The following is an 18,760-nucleotide window of genomic DNA, read 5'->3' on the forward strand; positions in this document are numbered from 1 at the left end:
AAAGGGTTGTTAACACATCCCCAGTATAAGCATAGATTGAGTGCAAACTGCTGCAGCTAAACCCTTCAGACATTCCAAAGCTCTCGTGCGACAGCATAAGCATGTCAAAGAACCAACAAAAAAAACAGGTGAAACAGCCAAAGAAATGTATTAAACTGCCACATTAACAGAGTAACTGCAGTGAAACGTGCACAAACTCGTGAGCTGTCACTGAGCCCGCTGCGGTGTTTAACGCGGCCATACAATGACCATGTCGTAAAAGCTGCCAACTGGTGGCTCCATAGGGATGTGTGAATAGTGATTGTTGAGACCAAAACAAACGAGATTTTAATAGTGCCAGATGTGAATCGAGTTGAATGTAGAAAACTTTTCGAGCACTGAACAGTCATTTCAATGATTACGTATTATGAAACAATGTTTCCATCCTAGTACTACTAACCTGCAACATTACAACCACAAATAGAGGATCAGGAAATGACAAGTTGAATGTTTTTGCTGCACAGAACTGTTAAGAGTGCAAACGATCACTACATAGCCAGTAAAGTCCAGCTCATAAATTGACTTAGCCTGCTGCACAGAGTGAGCTCTCATGTTTCATGCCTATATTGTATTCAGTATTTGCATAATGATCGCCCTCAAATAATGAGTGAACCCCCCCCCCCCCCCTGGGTTTGGTAGCCAACATCCCTGCATAATGATCGCACCCTGAACTTACTGTGGCACTGTATTAGCAGGCAACGCACTGCACCCGAATAATTCAGGACAATCAAAACTTCATGGCAGCAAGTGCAGTCTTTCAGTTAACTAGGGATGGGCAAATAGTAAACTTAAAGTTTGAAGCAAATAGTGATTCTGTCGAATAATTTCAAATCGAATAGTTCGAATAGTACATATCACATATTATAAAGAAAAATTTGCATCATGAGGCAACTAACTTGCACAACATTTTCAGGAACTGGAACTAGGTGTGTGCAAATGTCACTTTTTTTGGTTTGAAGTGGAAGCAAATTTGAATGGTGGCAGGATTTGAGTAGTAACAGGGAACAAGTTATGAGCTTTGAAATATGCTACATCTTAAAATTTGCTATAATTCACGCATGTAAACCGACATAACACGCTTTTAAACTTACATTTAACCTTCAAGTGTGGTTTCATGGCAGTGTGCATTTCCTCTCCATAGGTGGCTTCATGGCATAGCAGCCCCATGCTGAAGTGAAACCACCTTTTGTGTTGCACGTGGTCAAATATACGTCCACTTTGAAGTTTCGAATAACTCAAACTCGTTTCAAAGCGAATTCCAATACTGAAATATTCGTTCGAATATTCGCCCATCCCTACAGTTAACACGAGTTTTTGCTCAGAAGCAGACCACGTACACATTTGCATGCACACATTTAGGAAAGCTAGATGAGTTGTCCACTCCGCCATGGTTTTAAACGCTCCTAACCACTAACACCGTGAGTTAATGCACACTCATGCGAGAGAGCCGACATTTTCGCTATGGTTTAAGTTCATCTCATCTCTCTCACGGTGAACAGTCACGTTGCTCTGTTTCGGCTGTCGCACTTCAGCATGCTTACTAATGGGACGCGGGACTATGCTAGAAACCTGTTAAGTAGAGGTGCACCAATATTCGAAATTTCGAATATTTTTCGAATAGTGTTCAATTCGATTCGAATTCAATTCGATTCGAACTGAAATTTTACTATTCGAACTTCCCAAAAACAAATACAGTAAAACCTCGTTAATACGTACCCACTTTAAACGTACTAACGGTTAAAACGTAGTTGTGACGAATCCCCGACCGAGTCCCATAGAGCCCAATGCATTCGTTGACCGCTTAAGCCGTAGTGGTTTGCCCTATGCCTACCGGTTAGTGTGTACCCTGCGTACCACGATAACTTTTTGTGCCATAAAATTTTACTGCGCCGCTCAACTTCCCGACGCTACAATGTGCCGCGAAAGGTCTTCCGTCTTTTTGAGAAGTGCGCGCAGATCGGTCGATCACCAATTTCGACTTCCGAGCGATTGCGGCGATGCCTTTGCGGGTAAGCATCGGGAAAGAACGAAGGCGAGGTGGCGGCCACCGACGAACGCGCCGGCATGACTTATTGCCGACAACCTTATCACAACAACTATCTTCAGCTATCTGCTCGGGCACGCATGAGGCGCAGCGCTACTTCTTAAGCCTACTGCATGCTTTTATTAGGCGACAACCTGAACGCGCTGGGCCGCCGATCGCTGCAGCCTCGTCGTGCGGGGCTGCAGCGTCGTGCGGGGCAACTTCAAGGCTGAAGTTGAATTGATGGCGCAAATGTTCGGACAGGGACGAAGAACTTCAGCCATGTATCAACTAGCCCGACAGCAAACGCTACTAAGCCGTCATCAGGCACGCACCGCTTTGTAGAAACGAAAGCAGATCGCTGTTGCGTAGTTAGCGTTGCGGGTCACAGGGGCCGAGAAACCTCGCTGCATTGACGCTATCACACTAAACGCACGTGTATGGTACAGCAAGAGTAGCGCGGTTGTGACCATACTGCATGCTTTTATTAGGCGACCACACAACGCGCCTCCGTCGGCTGCCAGGGCCGCTAGGGCGTCGCAGAGTGCGCATCGCTTGCATGAAGCTCGTCATCGCTGCGTTAACTGAACAAGCTACTCGCCGCATCTGTGCACGATCTGGAGCGAAGTGGGTACGAACAACATCTCCACGACAAATGCGCACGTGCGGCACAGCAAGCGGCCCAGTAGTGATGGCGTGAGCCGAGTAGGCGACGCGCTGCACGCAACTAGCCGGGAGACGATCAGCTCCAACCGGCCGTGCCGCGTTTCACTGGAACTGTGTCAGTTTTCGTTTAGTGGCAGATCGCGGTTAGACGCACACACATATATCATGGAAAGCAGACACTGTCCTTTTTGTCGCTATGTCGGTCACTGCATTGACCGCGTATCCCGGACCCTACAATAGTTTTAAAATGCTCTTTGGAGTCGCCACTGCGCGTTATCGTGCGGTCGTGCGAGAGTGCCAGGATCTTTTCTCCACTTTGGCATGAAGAAAGAAAAGGCTTTGCGGTGGGTACTTTAGGCAATATTTGCTGTGGCACTCTATTTCTTTGCTGGCTGCGATGGCGTACGCTAGCAGATGCATATTTGTACTTGGTGTTTAATGCGTACTACCGTTTAGTGCGTAGTTATGCCGCGTTCCCGGCAGGTACGTATTAACGAGGTTTCACTGTACAGTCAACGCACGATTGAAAGTGACCCCTTCAAATTTTCAATATGCTTCACCTCATTACACTCTCGTATTGCGGCAAAGCTGCCTTTCAAACTTTGTTACGGTCGAACTTTACCAAGAGAGAACGTCCAATTGGAAATGGTCCCTAGATTTTCAATATGCTTCACCTCATCACACCCCGGTATTGCAGCAAAGCTGCCTTTCAAGCTCCGTTACGGTCGCAAATGTATTAACTCAAGAAAACGCTGGTTCCAACATGGAGATGAAAGATGTGGCAGAGGTGGGGGCTCAATTAATGCTGTTTTGGACCTGAAATTTGGGCAGGAAGTCCGAAAAATCGGAAGCCGAAGATTTTTAACATCCAAAATTTCAGATGTTCTTATATATCGACGTCTAGGAGGCAGATTTGGAACTCCGGACTTGAAGGGAGCACACCCTTGTCCGCCACATCAGTTGGCCTTCCACAGCAGTTGAAAGAGGAGGAGAGGCTGAGGAAATGGCATCTATGCCTATCACGTGTAAAGTGTTGTCGGCAACACTTAGGTTGCACCAAATCATGTACATAAATACAATTCGGCCTCTGCATTGCCTCATTCTTGATAAGACAACTATGAAACACCACCCCGCCAATGCTTCATCAACCTAGTGAAAAGAAACACTTTCATGTTGCTATCTCATAAGAATATGCTTAGGAATCCTCTCTAACTTTTTTTTTCTGCAGTTTTGCTTCGAAGTATTCGAAAAATATTCTAGAAATATTCGATTCGATTCGCACTCACACTTCAATATTTGAATTCGCTTCGCACCCAAAATTTTGCTATTCGCACAGCTCTACTGTTAAGTTACTTTTGGTCAACACATAGGAACCTTGGTCTAACACATTTTTTTGGCATAACAAGTTTTCCACTGCAAGTACTATGACTTTGTGATGTTGAGATATGACTTGTCTAACATATAAACTCTGCCAAGACAAGCTTCTGGTAAAGCTAATTAAAAAGAAGGTGATCGCAATATTTGCCAACTTTCTTTGGCTATCATACGCATCTACCCACTTGCCCACTTTGTGCAACACCAAGTGCACACAGCCTTTGTTGCGATCAATAAAGGACGGCAAGGACAAAAGCAGAGTTGTGCCAACCGTTGAGACGATGATGAGGTTGCGCTCTTGCCCCTGAAACTCCTCGGCCGAACCAAGCTTGCAGTGGGGCAGGTCGAGAGAGTCCATGAGGCAGCGCAACTTCTGTGCCTGCTTGCGATACGGTGTGACCACACCGACCTGTTCGGGCAGCAGGCCCCAAGGGCCAAACGCCCGTTGCAGGTAGCGGGTCACCTGCACCACTTCTGATGGGTTGAACCTGCCAAGGAAGGTCCCATCAGTCAATGCAGTGCTAAGTTCCGGGAGTCATACAGTATTGTCCTACAAGTAGGTTCTATCACTTTGCACATTCTTACATTGTCACTGAAAATGAATCCTCATTTGCTTAAGGGGGGACATGGCACTTGAAAAAAAGTTTTTTTATTTCTTGATCGATTTTGATGAAACTTCCCGAGTTTATGTATATTTGTGTGCTAATTTCAAATATGTAATTACTTTCTTGGTATGATGTGTAGTTTTTAAAATACAAAATATTTCATGTCTTTTGGGGAGCAAGATTTTTTCTAAACTAAGTAAGTTACAAAGTAAATCAGCATATCAGGATAATCTGGATTCTTAACTGTGTGCAGTGCAACAAAAATGGATGTTCTAACACCATTAGAACAAAAGTTATGGTATGTTCACCATTAACGAGTGAAATTCCAGCTTCAAATTGACTCACTCGCAAATGTTCAACATACCATAACTTTTGTTCAAATAGGTTTAGAACATCCATTTTTGCTGCACTGCACACAGTTCCGATTGCAGATTATCCGGATATGCTGATTTATTTTGTAACGCACTCAGTTTAGAAATAATCTTGCTCCCCAATAGGCACATGACATATTTTGTATTTTAAAAACTGCACAATATACTAAAAAAGTAATTGGATATTTGAAATCAGCACACAAATATACATTAAGTTGTCAAGTTTAAAGAAAAATTTCTAAGAGCACTGTCCCCCCTTAAGGCTTGTTTACAAAAAGTCTATCACGTATCATTGTTTTACACTTTCTTGCAAAGCGTTGTAATCCCAATCTTAAAGGTAATATATTCTGGAGTTTTACGCGCGAAAACGATGATAATTATGAGGCACACCATGGTGGGGAACTGGGGTCAATTCTGACCACCTGGGGTTTTTAAATGTGCACCGCACAACAAGTGTTAAAGATGATCCCATTCTCTTGGGGGTCGTCGCAGTGTCTCTGGCCGACACCTGCTTTACCACGGGGGAGGTGGGATGGTTGGGACACCTGTGCAATGTGCACGACCGGGATTATGGCCAGGCTCGTACTGACCTTTGCTGGACCGAACAGTGCCACTAACAAGAACGAGAGAGGGAAAAGTGGCCCGCTCTCGGGACTTGGCGGCCAAACAGACGTTTGAACAACGAAAGACGAAGGATCATCTTTTAGCTCCCTAAACCAGTTGTAAATATGTAAAATAAACTTCTTGCATCAATTTCGAAACCTCAGCGTCATCGAGTTATTGACATTGACCCTTTTTAGAACAACATAGGGCTAAGCTGACCTTTTCAATCTCTTGTGGTAGTACAGTACTATGCTCCACTTCTGCGGTTTTGCTCCCGCTTCGTACTACAACAATTCATTAGCACTGCGGCCAGCTCTCCCCACCCCTTGCTGCCACCCGTAGCTAAAGAATCGAGACTTGGGAAGCTGTACATTTCTGGAACCTGTAGTAAGACCGAAAGACGAGCTAGTTGGTAGAAATTCATCTTGAGTAGCTTTTAGCGCAAAAAAAGGACACGGACACAGAGGGAGGGAACAAGACTAGCACTAACTATCAACTGAAGGCTTTATTAGGCCAGAAGAAAACATATATACTCGGACTACGTCTTCTTCTGGCCTAATAAAGCCTTCAGTTGATAGTTAGCGCTGGTCTTGTTCCCTCCCTCTGTGTCCGTGTCCTTTTTTTGCGCTAAAAGCTACTCAAGATGAATTTCTGGAACCTGGCAGCAGCGGTGAACAGAAGACAGTGAAAAATGATGCATGCCCTACTGTGCTGCTAGTAGAAGGTTACTAGTTGAAGGAATTGCAACTATAACTATTGGAGCCGAGGCAAGAATAAGACACTTTCCTACAGAAGCACTCGTGCCTCTTTCCTTTGTTTTGGCATACAGCGGAGCAACGGCTCAAGGCGAGCCTTTGGTTAGCGATTACAGCTCTAATAGTTTAGAACTGGTGTAAATTTAGAGGCTGACAACGCTTCTGGGCAACAAGCGAACAAGCAACAAAGGGCAGCGTCGAGGCATTTGCACTTCACTCACCAAGATGGGCAGCTGCCCTCCTTCTGTGCACGGCCTCGCACGCCGTGAAAGAACACTGGGAAGTCAGGCAGTGCTCCTCGGTCTTGTTTTCCCACACAGCTCAGAAGCTGGCTGTCGTAGAAGAGCCTGGAATAAGGCTCCAGCAGGGACTGCACACAGCGGTAGCTGCATACAAAAAGTTTGACCTTGAAATTCACTCAAACATTCCGGCGTAGCAAACGGAAAAGATAACACAGTACAATCTCAACTGTTTTCAAATAATGTAAAAATTTTCTAGAGCCGCAGTAGACTCACGTTAAACGAAACCTGAAGGGACCAGGAAAATGTGTTCCGTTTCAACAGGAGTTTCGTTTACTAAGGGATGCACTGGTGTGCAGAATTCAAGTACGAAACCAATCGTATGAGAAGCACTTGTTTTATTTAAGCAGCAATTCTGTTTAAGGGTTTTCCATTTATTGAAAGTCTACTGTAGTACTAGGCTACAACCTGCTATATTTTGCTAGAATTTTTCGACTGGCAGATAGCCAGATTGCAAGTGTAATGATAACTTTCTAAAAGCCAATGATGACCGTAACGGAGCTTGAAAAGCAGCTTTGCCGCAATACGGGGGTGTGAAGGGGTGAAGCATATTGAAAATCTAGGGACCACTTCTAATCGGACGTTGACTGTGTCTTGGCTAAGTTCGACCGTAACGGAGCTTGAAAGGCAGCTTTGCCGCAATACGAGAGTGTAATGAGGTGAAGCATACTAAAAATCTGAAGGGGTCACTTTCAATCTGACGTTGACTGTATTTGTCTTTGGGAAGTTCGAATAGTTCGAATAGTAAAATTCCAGAACGAATCGAATCGAATAGCAAACACTATTCGAAAAATATTCTAAATTTCGAATATTCGCACACCCCTTATTGTGACGCTTCCACGGCAGCTGCACTCTGTGGCTCCGTTAGTGACGTACTACAAGCAGCCATTTTGAACTTTATACTGCTGCGTGAAGTCACCAGCATTAGTACTGTAGCCTGACGACACGCTAGTGTCAATGTCAGCAGGTGTGCCATGCGAAAATTGACTTTAAAATCAAAATAAAATATTTTAGCATCTACAGAGCTTCACACTTGCTCAAAACCATCTCTGTATACAGAAGATTTGTGTGGGAGAGTAAACTCGCCTTCGAAAATTGGTGTCAGTACCCCTTTAACAATAAGGGACCCTTGGTCAGAATGTCAACTATATATCCATTAAGTCTGTACCTGTTTCGGAGCCGTGTGACAGGCAGAAAACTCAGCTGCCTTGGGTCACTTGCACCATTCTCGCCAAGCAGGAGGCGGTGGAGCAGGGATTCCCCAAGGCCTCCCTTGACTGCCAGCCGCGATCGAACCACCGCACCCAGCTGCATGGGGTCTCCACCCAGAACAAGGCTTCCTCCGGCCAAGCATACCAAGCCTGCCACTACTAGGGTCTCCGGCTCGGTCGCTTGTCCTGCCTGCAAATGGGAAACACGAAAACCTCTGTACAGATGAACCTCCATGATTACCAATGGTGAGAAAACAAAAACATTTTCTAACCGATATTGGCTTGCAACAAACCCTTGCCTGTGAAAAGCACTGACTGCAAGTACCAGTATTTTTGTGTTACCAAATACATTTGTTTCAAAATAATAAATGTTTCTTGTGTCTTAAGAATCATTAAAACCTGCTGTAGTAGAACAGATTAAGAACTTTGAAATGAGGTTTGAATATTAATTGGCCAGCTTCATCAAATTTGCATAATGTGTACTCCGTGGAAGAACTCTCTATGGGAGCTCTAAGTATGAAGAAAATCAGCTACAGTACACTCTCAGCAAACGGAAACCTTTTAAATGGTATTGCTGCATAGATGGAACAACTGGCTCTAATATCATTGGTTTCATACTTCAATTCTGCACCCCTGTTCATCTCTTAGCAAATGGAACTTTTGTTAAGTGAAACATATTTTCATTTATGTTTCATTTATGTAATATGTTTCATTTTCATGAAACATATTATAATTTCATTCATAAGCCTTCAAATTCCGTCTATAGAGAGGCTGCTGTATTTCATGTACAACGTAATAGGAAAGCACACACACACGGTAATTTAAAAAGGTACGCCTGATATAAGACAGTGTCAGAAACAATAAGCAGTTTCAGAATAGATTATGCAAAGCTTTGCGTTAGCGCATTGTCACCACTGCGAATGAGTCACACGCCATCCTTTTGGGTTACGGAAATAGCATATCGCACCCAATGAATGCTACTCTAAAACTGCCTAATGGAAGAAATAACCCCACCACATGACAACATGTGTACTACAAACAAATGCCTGCCTTCACAATCGTTTTACTAAAACAAATCATACCAAAGAGTATTCACTTTTGCATCAAATTCAATCAAAATTAATACAACGGAACATGTGTTAAGTCACTAATGTGTAAGCTGGTCAGTGCTTTTGCATTTGATAAGCCATCTTGATGCACAGCTCCTGAAGAAGACACGGCTAAAAGGACAAAAAAAAAAACGAATAAAATAAGAAGAGCGCAGCAAATAATACAAGTGAGCTAGTAAGGAGGAAGAACCAAGTTAGGACTGCAGCTAATAATCTGCTCACCTCGTCTAAGAAGCCGTGGGTGAAGTGGTCGGGTGGAAGTCCCAGGCCATACAGGGCGCCTGCTGTAACCACCGTAGCCACAACGATGCGGTGACGAGCTGCTTTCTTCAGGTGGCCGGTGTTAATGCACAAGTGCTTGATGCGGGGAGGGACGCTCTGCCAAAAAATTAAGTAGGAACACATGAAGTACAGTTAATTTAGAAAAAAACTGCATTTGTGAGGCTGGTGGCATCTTCGTCAAATTTATCAGTGTGGACCAATTGCAGTCAACAGAAAAAAAACAAAAAAACAGGAGATTCAGGGCAAGTGGCGAAGGGTACAAACCTCGCATTCCTTGCAGCTCACCATTATGCTTTATTTCACACAGCTAAAAACAAAACACCCCCCAAAAAAAGAATTAACTTTCTTAATCTGCTTCATGCTCAACGCCAATGATATCCTTTGGCCAAGTTAATAAAGAACAGTGCACAGAATGCAAATATTTGCACCAGTGGCTTCATGACAGACAGCTATGGCAGCCCCAAATAACACAGCAAGCACTAAATGTTTCAGCTAAGCCTGCTAAAGAAAAAAAGAAAGGTGGGGGGGGGGAGAGTGACAAAACTCGTGAGGTCTAAATGAATACAAGGAGCAGGTGGCTGATGGCATAGCTTGTCACAAACTGCAAGGGGCCCCCCGCATCACTTTCTGAACATAGTCTGAAAACGCTCCCAATCTGTAGTCAAGGTAGCTATTGCACCGAAATTACAATTCCATGTCAATAACTGCCAAAATCGTTTGCCCCCTCCATCGTAATGTCATAACCAGCTAGGCAGCAAGTGGAACTTTATGGGTACTTGTTCATTTCATTAATAGCATGCCTGAAGGCTATCTCGGAGGCCACGTGCCTGTGCAGCAAATGTTTGAAAGGGAAGCAGCGGCCACTTTAACAGAAAAAAAAACTAACAAGAAAAATACTCAAGGCTATGGTGTGCGGTGAATCAACCTTTGAGCAGCTCATCACTCCCTTGCCTTCCCCTCATGTAGCTTCTAGCATGCTTTCGGTGTTGAAGCAACAACTCTACCTATACTCAACAAAATTGGGGAAATTTTGGCGGCAGGAGATTGCAATAGCACAGTCATTCTATGATAACTTAGAAAGGTTCTGCAGTGACCCTTAAATGTGCTGAGGCAGTATCACATCATATTTTCAAAAAAGCTAAATACAAGCACAGTGTATAATAATCTTAATAGGGATAATATGAGTACATCATACAGGCATCAGGCATGACAAACAAACCAAATTCGTCAGAACACTCACGTCGACATCCCTCTGGAAACCCAAGAGGCGCACTATGTCTGAAGACACTAGCTGACCAGATGCCCAAAGCTTCTCCGTCTATAAAATAAATAAGTGCACAAAATGAGACAGCATTTCTGAGCAGTGGGAACTACATTTGCGTGTTCATAACACTATATTTTTATGTGCCACTGCACTACTACGCTACAAAAATACCTAGGAGGGGGAACGGGGAGGACATATCTGGGGCGTCTTTCTGTCGCACACAAGCCCTCATCTGTCTCACATTCAGTTCTCCATTTTATTGCGGTTAGCCCAGTATGTACTTCCTGGTCACAAATTGCATGCACGATATCGGCACGACATGAAATTTTACAGTAGAGCTGTTACGGTTGAGGTTTGCCAGGTGTCGTAGATAGAAAATCATCATCATCATGAACTGGCAAGTGCTCAATGACCACCCAAGCATTCTGTACAGATGGTTAACAAGAGAAGCTGAAACGTGCCCAGCAGCTCAGCTGTTACCCTGCCTTGCACGACTTAACTTAATGCAAGATGCGGTAATATTTTGATGGGACACTAGCAAGCACACAGTTTCCAAGAAAGGAAACACTAGCAAGCCAGATAATCAGTATTGCACCCTTTTTAGAGCATACACTAGAAACAGTTGACACTTTGAGGTGTAGGTTTGTCCCGTAACAGTAACATTATCTCTCTCGCGTGCCTTTGTAATTGAAATTTTTTTTAATGCTGCGAGCACAGTACTTCAAGGTCACAATGGCTTGCACTACATCAACGCAACATAGCATTCTCGACAGAAGAAAAGCAATGAGGACAGTCTCTAAAGAAAGGGAACAAGGTAGACTGTTATGGCTGTGGAATAAAGGTACGTCCTTTAAGGCTTTAAACATTTTTTTAGAGCGTGTGTACAGTCAACACGCCGAGTTAACTAGAGAAAGAGGGTGGGACCAAAAAAAGAACTTTTGGTTCAGCACACACCAAAAGCTGCACCCAAACTGACAACATTGTTGGCATAAAGAACACACTGCTATGGTGCCACATCTGAAGGTAAAACTAGCACCATAAACCGCACTCCCACTTAGTAGTTTACGATTATGTAAACTGTATCCACGAAAGTTAACGTTGAAGAAGAAACCAGATTTTGTAATCAACTTGACTTGAAAAATGTTAGGATTTGAACATGGAATAATACTGGATATTTTCTTTAGACTGGACCGTTTTGGCAACAGGCGCCTGCTGCTGAAACCGTCGAAGCAGCATGTGCTGAGAGCCCTATGGACCTGCTCGCCCACATCCGCGAGCTGGCAGGAGAGGACGTCCTCAGTCTCTACGCCAAATGGCGAGAGAAGTTTCGGCATGTGAAGGATTAGGTCGAAAGGTAGAAGGCTGACGAATACACCTCAAGGCCATATCGAAGAAGCGGAAGCATGAACGCGTACAGAGGACTTTCGGAGAATACAACACCGAAAGCGCCTGACCAAAAAGACGCGACACCATTGCGCGGCCGGGAATGTGTTGAAATTCCCGCGTTCAGCCTTCAAGAAGACGAAGACGAATTTTGGGCTAGCGAGCTCGTGAGCGCGTTCTACCAGGAGGAAGGAGCCATCTTGACGTTCTGGGCTCATGCGGACGCTAATAAACGTCTGTTTGAGCTTGTAAGTCCGCGTCGGCTGGTTTTTGTGCCACATATTTTACACAGTCATGCACAAACAATATGCAGTAATAACACAAGGCCACCAATGTGTCCAAAAAAAGTAAAAGTTATTCTTCACTAGAAGTTACTCTCAGTATAAACAACTGAATGCGTACGAACCAGGAGGTCTGCCGCACTGTTTGATGGTGCACAGGCTATCACTCGACTGTGCGTTAGGTTGAGGAACACCTGCACAAACACAAGAGCCGAGATGAGTAACACTAAAGAGAAAACACTGAAGGCAGGGCATAACAAATAATGCATGCAAATTTAGGATTCAGTGTCGCTACAAATGTTCCACTGAAAGGACACTTCAATGGAGCGCGGCTTAGCCTCGACCCAACCGCTCAGTGAAGAAGTAGCTCACTTGATTATTGACAACTGACAGATAATTTAAGCAAAACCCTTGACACAAGGCACTTCGCTTGCATTATCGCATGAATGATTTACTCTAGTTGTAGCCTAACCACGTATATAATTTTCAAAAAGTGGTTCAGACACTGACATCCTTACTACAAAGAAATTCATGTCCAAAGATTGCACCGATTCAAGAGAACACGAAATCCTACCACATCATCGGAACAGAATTCATTAACTTCCAGCTACACTTCAAAAGGCAATGCAACAAGAGTTAAGCATTACGCAATAAAGGGACAATATTGGTGAGATGGGAGAAACAAGCTGTCGATGATGTGATCGACCTAAGCCACTTGTGGCGCAGCTGCTGGAGCATCCAAGATCTCACTTTGCAGCAACAAATCAAGCCTTTTGGAGCAGTTAGCACACACACAATTTCAAGCGCACAAAAAGAAAATGCTTTCGTAACATGCCTGCAGGATGGCCTCGACAAGAGTGACTGTCTTCCCAGTGCCGGGAGGTCCCCAGACGATGTAGGGCAAGGAACACCTGGCTGCAGCCATGATTCGGTGCACGGCCTCCCGCTGAAGCTCGTTCAGCTGCTGGTTGACCAGCTTCAGAGGCCACCTCTGTACCGCTGTCCGCGAGTCCTTCTTGGGAAACAGCACTGCACACAAACACAGGCAGACACTAGGCTCATGCTCTGGCTTTGCCAACTGGTACATGCATGAGGATGGCAGAGACTGGTATCTTGAATCGTACTCGCTGGTAGCAGGCCACTCTCTCGTGACTGTTATAGAACCTTGACCTCACGCAAATAATTTGGCCGCGACTATAAAGGCAGCTCCGGCCTATTTTTATGAGCAACTGGACTGCTATACACTGGACTATACATATGTCAAGGAGAGAAATGAACCCCTTGAACAATTCCCCTTCTTTCATATTGGACTATACACACAACTTTAGATCTGCGACAACCTAGTGGACTGGTGAATATGCATCGCCATCTGTTTGTCACTCAGTCACTCATCATTCCTTTTGCAGAGCAGCAAGGCAGAGGAAGCTACAGCTCAGGCCTTTTTACTTAATTGAATTTCCAATTGAATTCCAATCTCTCTATTGTGGCAAAATCTGAGCATAAAAATGTTGCTCGGTGGCTGGAAAATGTACTTTCTCACGACACAAGCAGTGAAGGACTTCTGAAGAAGCAACCAATTAGCACAGCAGACTACCTTAACGTGCACTCCTTTGAGAGATTCTTATCTTTTTATCTAGCAGCACGCCCTTACAAGTAGCAAAACCACAATCACAAGCCACAATCATGATGCTTGATGGATTGGTGAAATAAAGAGGGACTCGTGGTGCAGCTGGGCATGAGAGAGCAAATCTCAAGTGAAAAGTCCTACATTCCTACAGTCCTGCATCAGTGCTGATGGTGCACTTACAGGAACGAATCAGAGGCCGTGATATCCGTACAGCCAGATGGCAGCGTCTCAGGGGAGTGCGGTTCAGTTGGAAACGCAGCTCCCATGACTGTCCTGGATTCTTCACCATCTGTTCGTGAAAGGCAGGGCTCACCCTCAGAATGGCCTCGTCAGACATGACCTGTAAGACAAAGGGTGCATGCAAATTAACATGCAAGAAATGACAACGAAAAAGAAAATGAAGTGTGCAAAGAAACCCCTTTTCCAGCAGTCACAAGTTACGAACTCTTCGTAACTGTGTCAAACCTGTATAAAGTTATTCGGATGTGCTGTAGACTGAATTACTGAAACAAGATCAAGCTGCAAGTTTGAGGCTTTATGCAAATGCCATGAAGTTCTCGTAATTATACAGCACTAATTAAAGAAGTCAGGCGGTACCAACTCGGGCTATTTATGTATTGGAATTCGATCAGCAGATCAATGGGCATTCAGAAGTTGCTTATCAGCAGCAGGAATTGTAAAAAAGAAAAAGATACCATATTTTCTCGCATATAACCCACCCCTGTGTATAACCCGAACCCCTAACAGACTCTACAAAAAGGAAGAAAAGCTATGAATATACCCACATCCCCACTTTTCAAGCACATTTTCCCACTTTTTGGTGTGGGTTATATGCGAGAAAATACGGTATTTTGCTATTACCGTATTTACTCGATTCTACCGCGCCCTCGAGTGTAACGCGCACCCGTTTTCCGCGACCAGAAAAAAAAAAAAAAAAAAAGAACTAATACATCGATTGTAACGCGCACCCATTTTTTCGTGAGAGAAAAGAACAAAAAGTCCGTAGGAGTCAAACTTCGCACATTCAGAAGAACAAGTATTTGGGTTTTAAAGAACTAAAGTTTCAAAAAAATAAAACACACAGTCAAAAAGCGGGCCTTGCCGCTAAAACTGTCACCACTACGGCGGCGATACGAGTCGTGTAATGGATCAGTCCTCGTCGCTGTCGGACAACTCCTCGTTGCTGTCAACGCTCTTCGATTTCGGGAAACCGGCCCTGCCTTGGTCCACTGAAACCTTTTCGTGAAGCTTTGCTGTAAAAAATCCTCTGCTTCTCTTTGCGCCAGTCTCGCACGCACGTTGCGGGAACTCCGAACGACCGCGATGCGGCCCGATTTCCGCCCGTCTCAGCACATGTAATAACTATTCTTTTAAATGCTGCAACGTGGTGCACTCGTCGAATATTTAGAGTCGGCACTTCCATGCCGTCGATGCGAACGCAGAACGGGATGGCAATCTCCTCAGCACACATACGAACTGAAACAATAATGGCAGAAATGGCCAAGGCACATAGGAGGCAGCCATTTTGAAATGCCGATGGCAATACGATAACCGAGTTTCTTTTTTTTTTTTCGGTACTCGATTCTAACGCGCATGTGATTTTTGGGCTCGTTTTACCGGAAAAAAGGTGCGCGTTAGATTCGAGTAAATACGGTAAGACAGAAACATAGCATGTTCCCTGCGTTCTCCCTCTGGTAAGGGAGAACGCAGGAAAGGAGTTTGGCTAGCGAAGGTAGACAGGGCAAGTCACAAGGGTACGAAGCTCGCCTCCTCACATAACGGTTGTGCGCTGCTTCAAAATAGTCTTTATCTCTGCTTGTAATGAACCAATATGAAAAATTAATGTAATAGAATGCTCTCTATTGGGCACGTAACAACTGCATAACTAAAATTTGCTATTTGGCCTGGTGAGGGGCCATTTAAGGTAGGTACAAGCAACAGCCATCACCTGGTGCACGAAGCCCTCGAAATTGAGCTGGGTGCTGGGGTCATCCGCTGGCTGCAGCAACACTCGATCACCGACCCGGGGAGGGAACTGGCCTTCCTCTAGCCACGAGCTGAGGTTTAGCCGAGCCTCGCAGCCATCGATGCGCAGGGGGGCCGGGCAGAGCACTCGTTCCTCCAGATCACGGCTCAGTTGAACTTCCTCCAGGTGCAGCAGCAGTTGTAGCTTGTCAACGTAGTTTTCTGGACACAGAGGCTGCAGCAGATACGAGGAACAGAAGGTGACACACGCGGCACGTTTGATGGTGCACTAGATCTAGAGATTCTGGGGTTTTATTTATCAAAACCATGAAATGCAACCATGAAATCCATGGAATGCAAACCATGGAATGCATGGAGACATGCCATTCTGACCACGTCCTTAAAGGGACACTAAAGAGAAAAACGATTTCTCGCATATTAGTCAATTACATTTTCACAATACCAAAAACTTCCATCTTACCATGAGAAGATGGTAGTAAGCGTGAAAATGTACAAAAAGAAAATGCGGGTAGCAACACCATCTTCAATTTCTCGCACCAAATGCCGCGACGTCAGATTCTGACGGCGTCTACAAAGTCATATATAATCCCTAATCGGTATAAATGAAGTACAGTGTCCTCTGAGGGGGCCATAGACTAATGCACCAAATACGAAAAATACACTTTGAAATTTGTGAAGTCACATGCGGAGATTTTGGTGCGAAATTCAAAATGAAACTGACCTTGATTTTCTCCTCCATTAATAAACATATGATGGTGAAATTAGCGAACATCAGAGTTCTCAGAGTACAATTTATTATTCACTGTTTCACTTTAGTGCCCCTTTAATGCCAGTAAAAAGAGAAAAGGGAGAAAAATTAACACATAACTTCTATTCTAAATACTACAGATAACACACCCTATACGTTCCCTGGCGTTATTGTCTGTTAGTTCCCATTAACATTGTGTCTAACAAACAAAAACAAGCCCTTAAGAGTCATCTCCTTTCCTTCATATCAAGGGATAGACAGATAGAAACTCTCCAAGTGCTTTTGGTTAGCAAAAAAAAAAGCATTTAAGGTGTGTTTCAAGCTTACAATAACATTATCGACGTCCATACCTGTCGAAGTAATCCGCTGACGAAGTTCTCTAGCTCTCTATTCGTCATTTTCCAGACTGCTGGAGGCACCGGAAAATGAGGCAGCCCTTCAGGAAGCTTTGCCTGGCGCCTGTTCAAAAAGAGATGGCAAAATGAAGTAGCCATCTGTGAACACACATTGCAGCAAAACAGGTATATTCTCTTTTTCCCCACTTCTCACTTCCAAGTGCTAATGAAAGACCATAAACTCAGTAGTGAAGCTGGCAGTATGTTCACACTATTTTCCCTGGCAGTCGCTTAGTATATTGATGCTGTCGTTAAAATGACCAAGCGACGGGGGATGACAACCCTGATCTGCTTTGCATTGTATTACTGCTTTGTTTCATGCATCAATGCTACAAATATTGATTGATTGACTGATTGAATGGTTGATTGATTTGGTGTAAGAAATGCAGGGGCTAGGAGTCTCTAAAGGAGGAAGCTCTGGCTAAACTTCGGGCCTTCTAAAGCACACACCAGGAGTTTCCATAGTTTACTGACAGAAGGACGCATTTGTTGCTGCTGGGAAATGAATCCACAACCCAAAGTTTAGCAGCAGAAATCACCAGTGTTCTACTGCTCTGAAAGTAAGCAGTGTGCACAGTAACTAGTGTTGTCACAGTAACTCCATTGTTCTGCTGCTGTTGTCACATAAGCTGGCAGCTGAACTGAGTTTCTGTGATGTGTATGAACCTCAGGTAAATGCCTGCAGAAAACTTTAACGCTATTAGTCAATTGCAATACAATCACTGAGACATTAGCACAAGCAGAAATGAGACAAATGGCATACACACAGCACCTTTATGGAAGGGAATTCAGGAGTGCATGACCTGCTTTTTCGCATCAGCCTATTATATTGAGCTGCCATATGAGACTGCAAGATAGTTTACACATGCTAGCGGCTACCAACTGTTGCATAGAGCCTCGATCACTCGATCATAGCTATGACTTGTTCGTAGCGTTTCCAGCCAGCAACTGCTGGATGAAGCAGCTGCAAGCTATTCCTAGAAGACTGCTGGTAGTGTCCTAAGCAGTCCGTGCACAGTGTAGACCAAACACTTGTACATTGCCTTTCATAAAGGCACTGTGTATAGTACCTAAAAGAAAGATTTCCAATGGATGCCCAAAGATAGCAAAAGCTAAGCTGCAGTGACAACCTATGAATATATATAAATATGTAGGGAGAGAAATAGAAGAGCGTGAGAATTCGTCCTTTTTGGATGCACTTTCTTACATGGGGCATCGCTCGCCGGGCACAGTCCAAAGCTGTTCCTGGAAAGGTCGACTGACGGTCTGCACTTTTTTCACGGGAGGAGCGTTGTTCGATGGTGCTAGCCGTGCCTCCAAGGGGTCCACCACTCTGACAGTGGCAACACACTGGACGAAGAAGCCTTCCTCAAATTCTAGCTCGATTCTCTCGTTGCTCGTGCCAAGCTCGCTGCATGAAGACAAAGAAAACAAGCAATCGTCATTTGTTCCAGTCTCTCTTCATCAAGATCACTTTCTACACATCGCAATGTAGAATGGAAAAGAGCACTGTGCAGCATAATTCACTTGCACAAGTCAATAACACCCCCCCCCCCTTTCTTTCGCGAGCGGGCCACTTCGGATGCCCTTGCATTCTTCAGAGTTCCAGAGGCAAGAAAGCACACAATGCTCACTTGACGAACCCCACCTTCATTTTTCTTCCCTATATTTTGCTTCGCAGCACATCTCCAGCAGTGGCATTGCACACTTTGCATTCAATGAAGAACCGCAGTCACATG

The 18,760-nt window shown here is 44.4% G+C and overlaps 1 protein-coding gene across 1 annotated transcript in view; it reads right to left on the reverse strand.

The window, feature by feature from the left end:
- LOC119383269 (putative helicase MOV-10) overlaps positions 1-18,760 on the reverse strand; it is a 39,626-nt gene that overhangs the window by 1,396 nt on the left and 19,470 nt on the right. The window contains exons 7-17 of the mRNA XM_037651331.2: positions 18,229-18,432; positions 16,977-17,085; positions 15,841-16,092; positions 14,073-14,232; positions 13,101-13,294; positions 12,391-12,459; positions 10,578-10,655; positions 9,278-9,433; positions 7,904-8,136; positions 6,658-6,822; positions 4,374-4,590 (exon numbers count right to left, since the gene is read on the reverse strand). Coding sequence (XP_037507259.1) covers positions 4,374-4,590; positions 6,658-6,822; positions 7,904-8,136; positions 9,278-9,433; positions 10,578-10,655; positions 12,391-12,459; positions 13,101-13,294; positions 14,073-14,232; positions 15,841-16,092; positions 16,977-17,085; positions 18,229-18,432 — 1,837 coding nt within the window. The remainder of the gene's footprint in view (positions 1-4,373; positions 4,591-6,657; positions 6,823-7,903; positions 8,137-9,277; positions 9,434-10,577; positions 10,656-12,390; positions 12,460-13,100; positions 13,295-14,072; positions 14,233-15,840; positions 16,093-16,976; positions 17,086-18,228; positions 18,433-18,760) is intronic.

Source organism: Rhipicephalus sanguineus, chromosome 2, assembly GCF_013339695.2.
Source record: "Rhipicephalus sanguineus isolate Rsan-2018 chromosome 2, BIME_Rsan_1.4, whole genome shotgun sequence".
Lineage (NCBI taxonomy): Eukaryota > Metazoa > Arthropoda > Arachnida > Ixodida > Ixodidae > Rhipicephalus > Rhipicephalus sanguineus.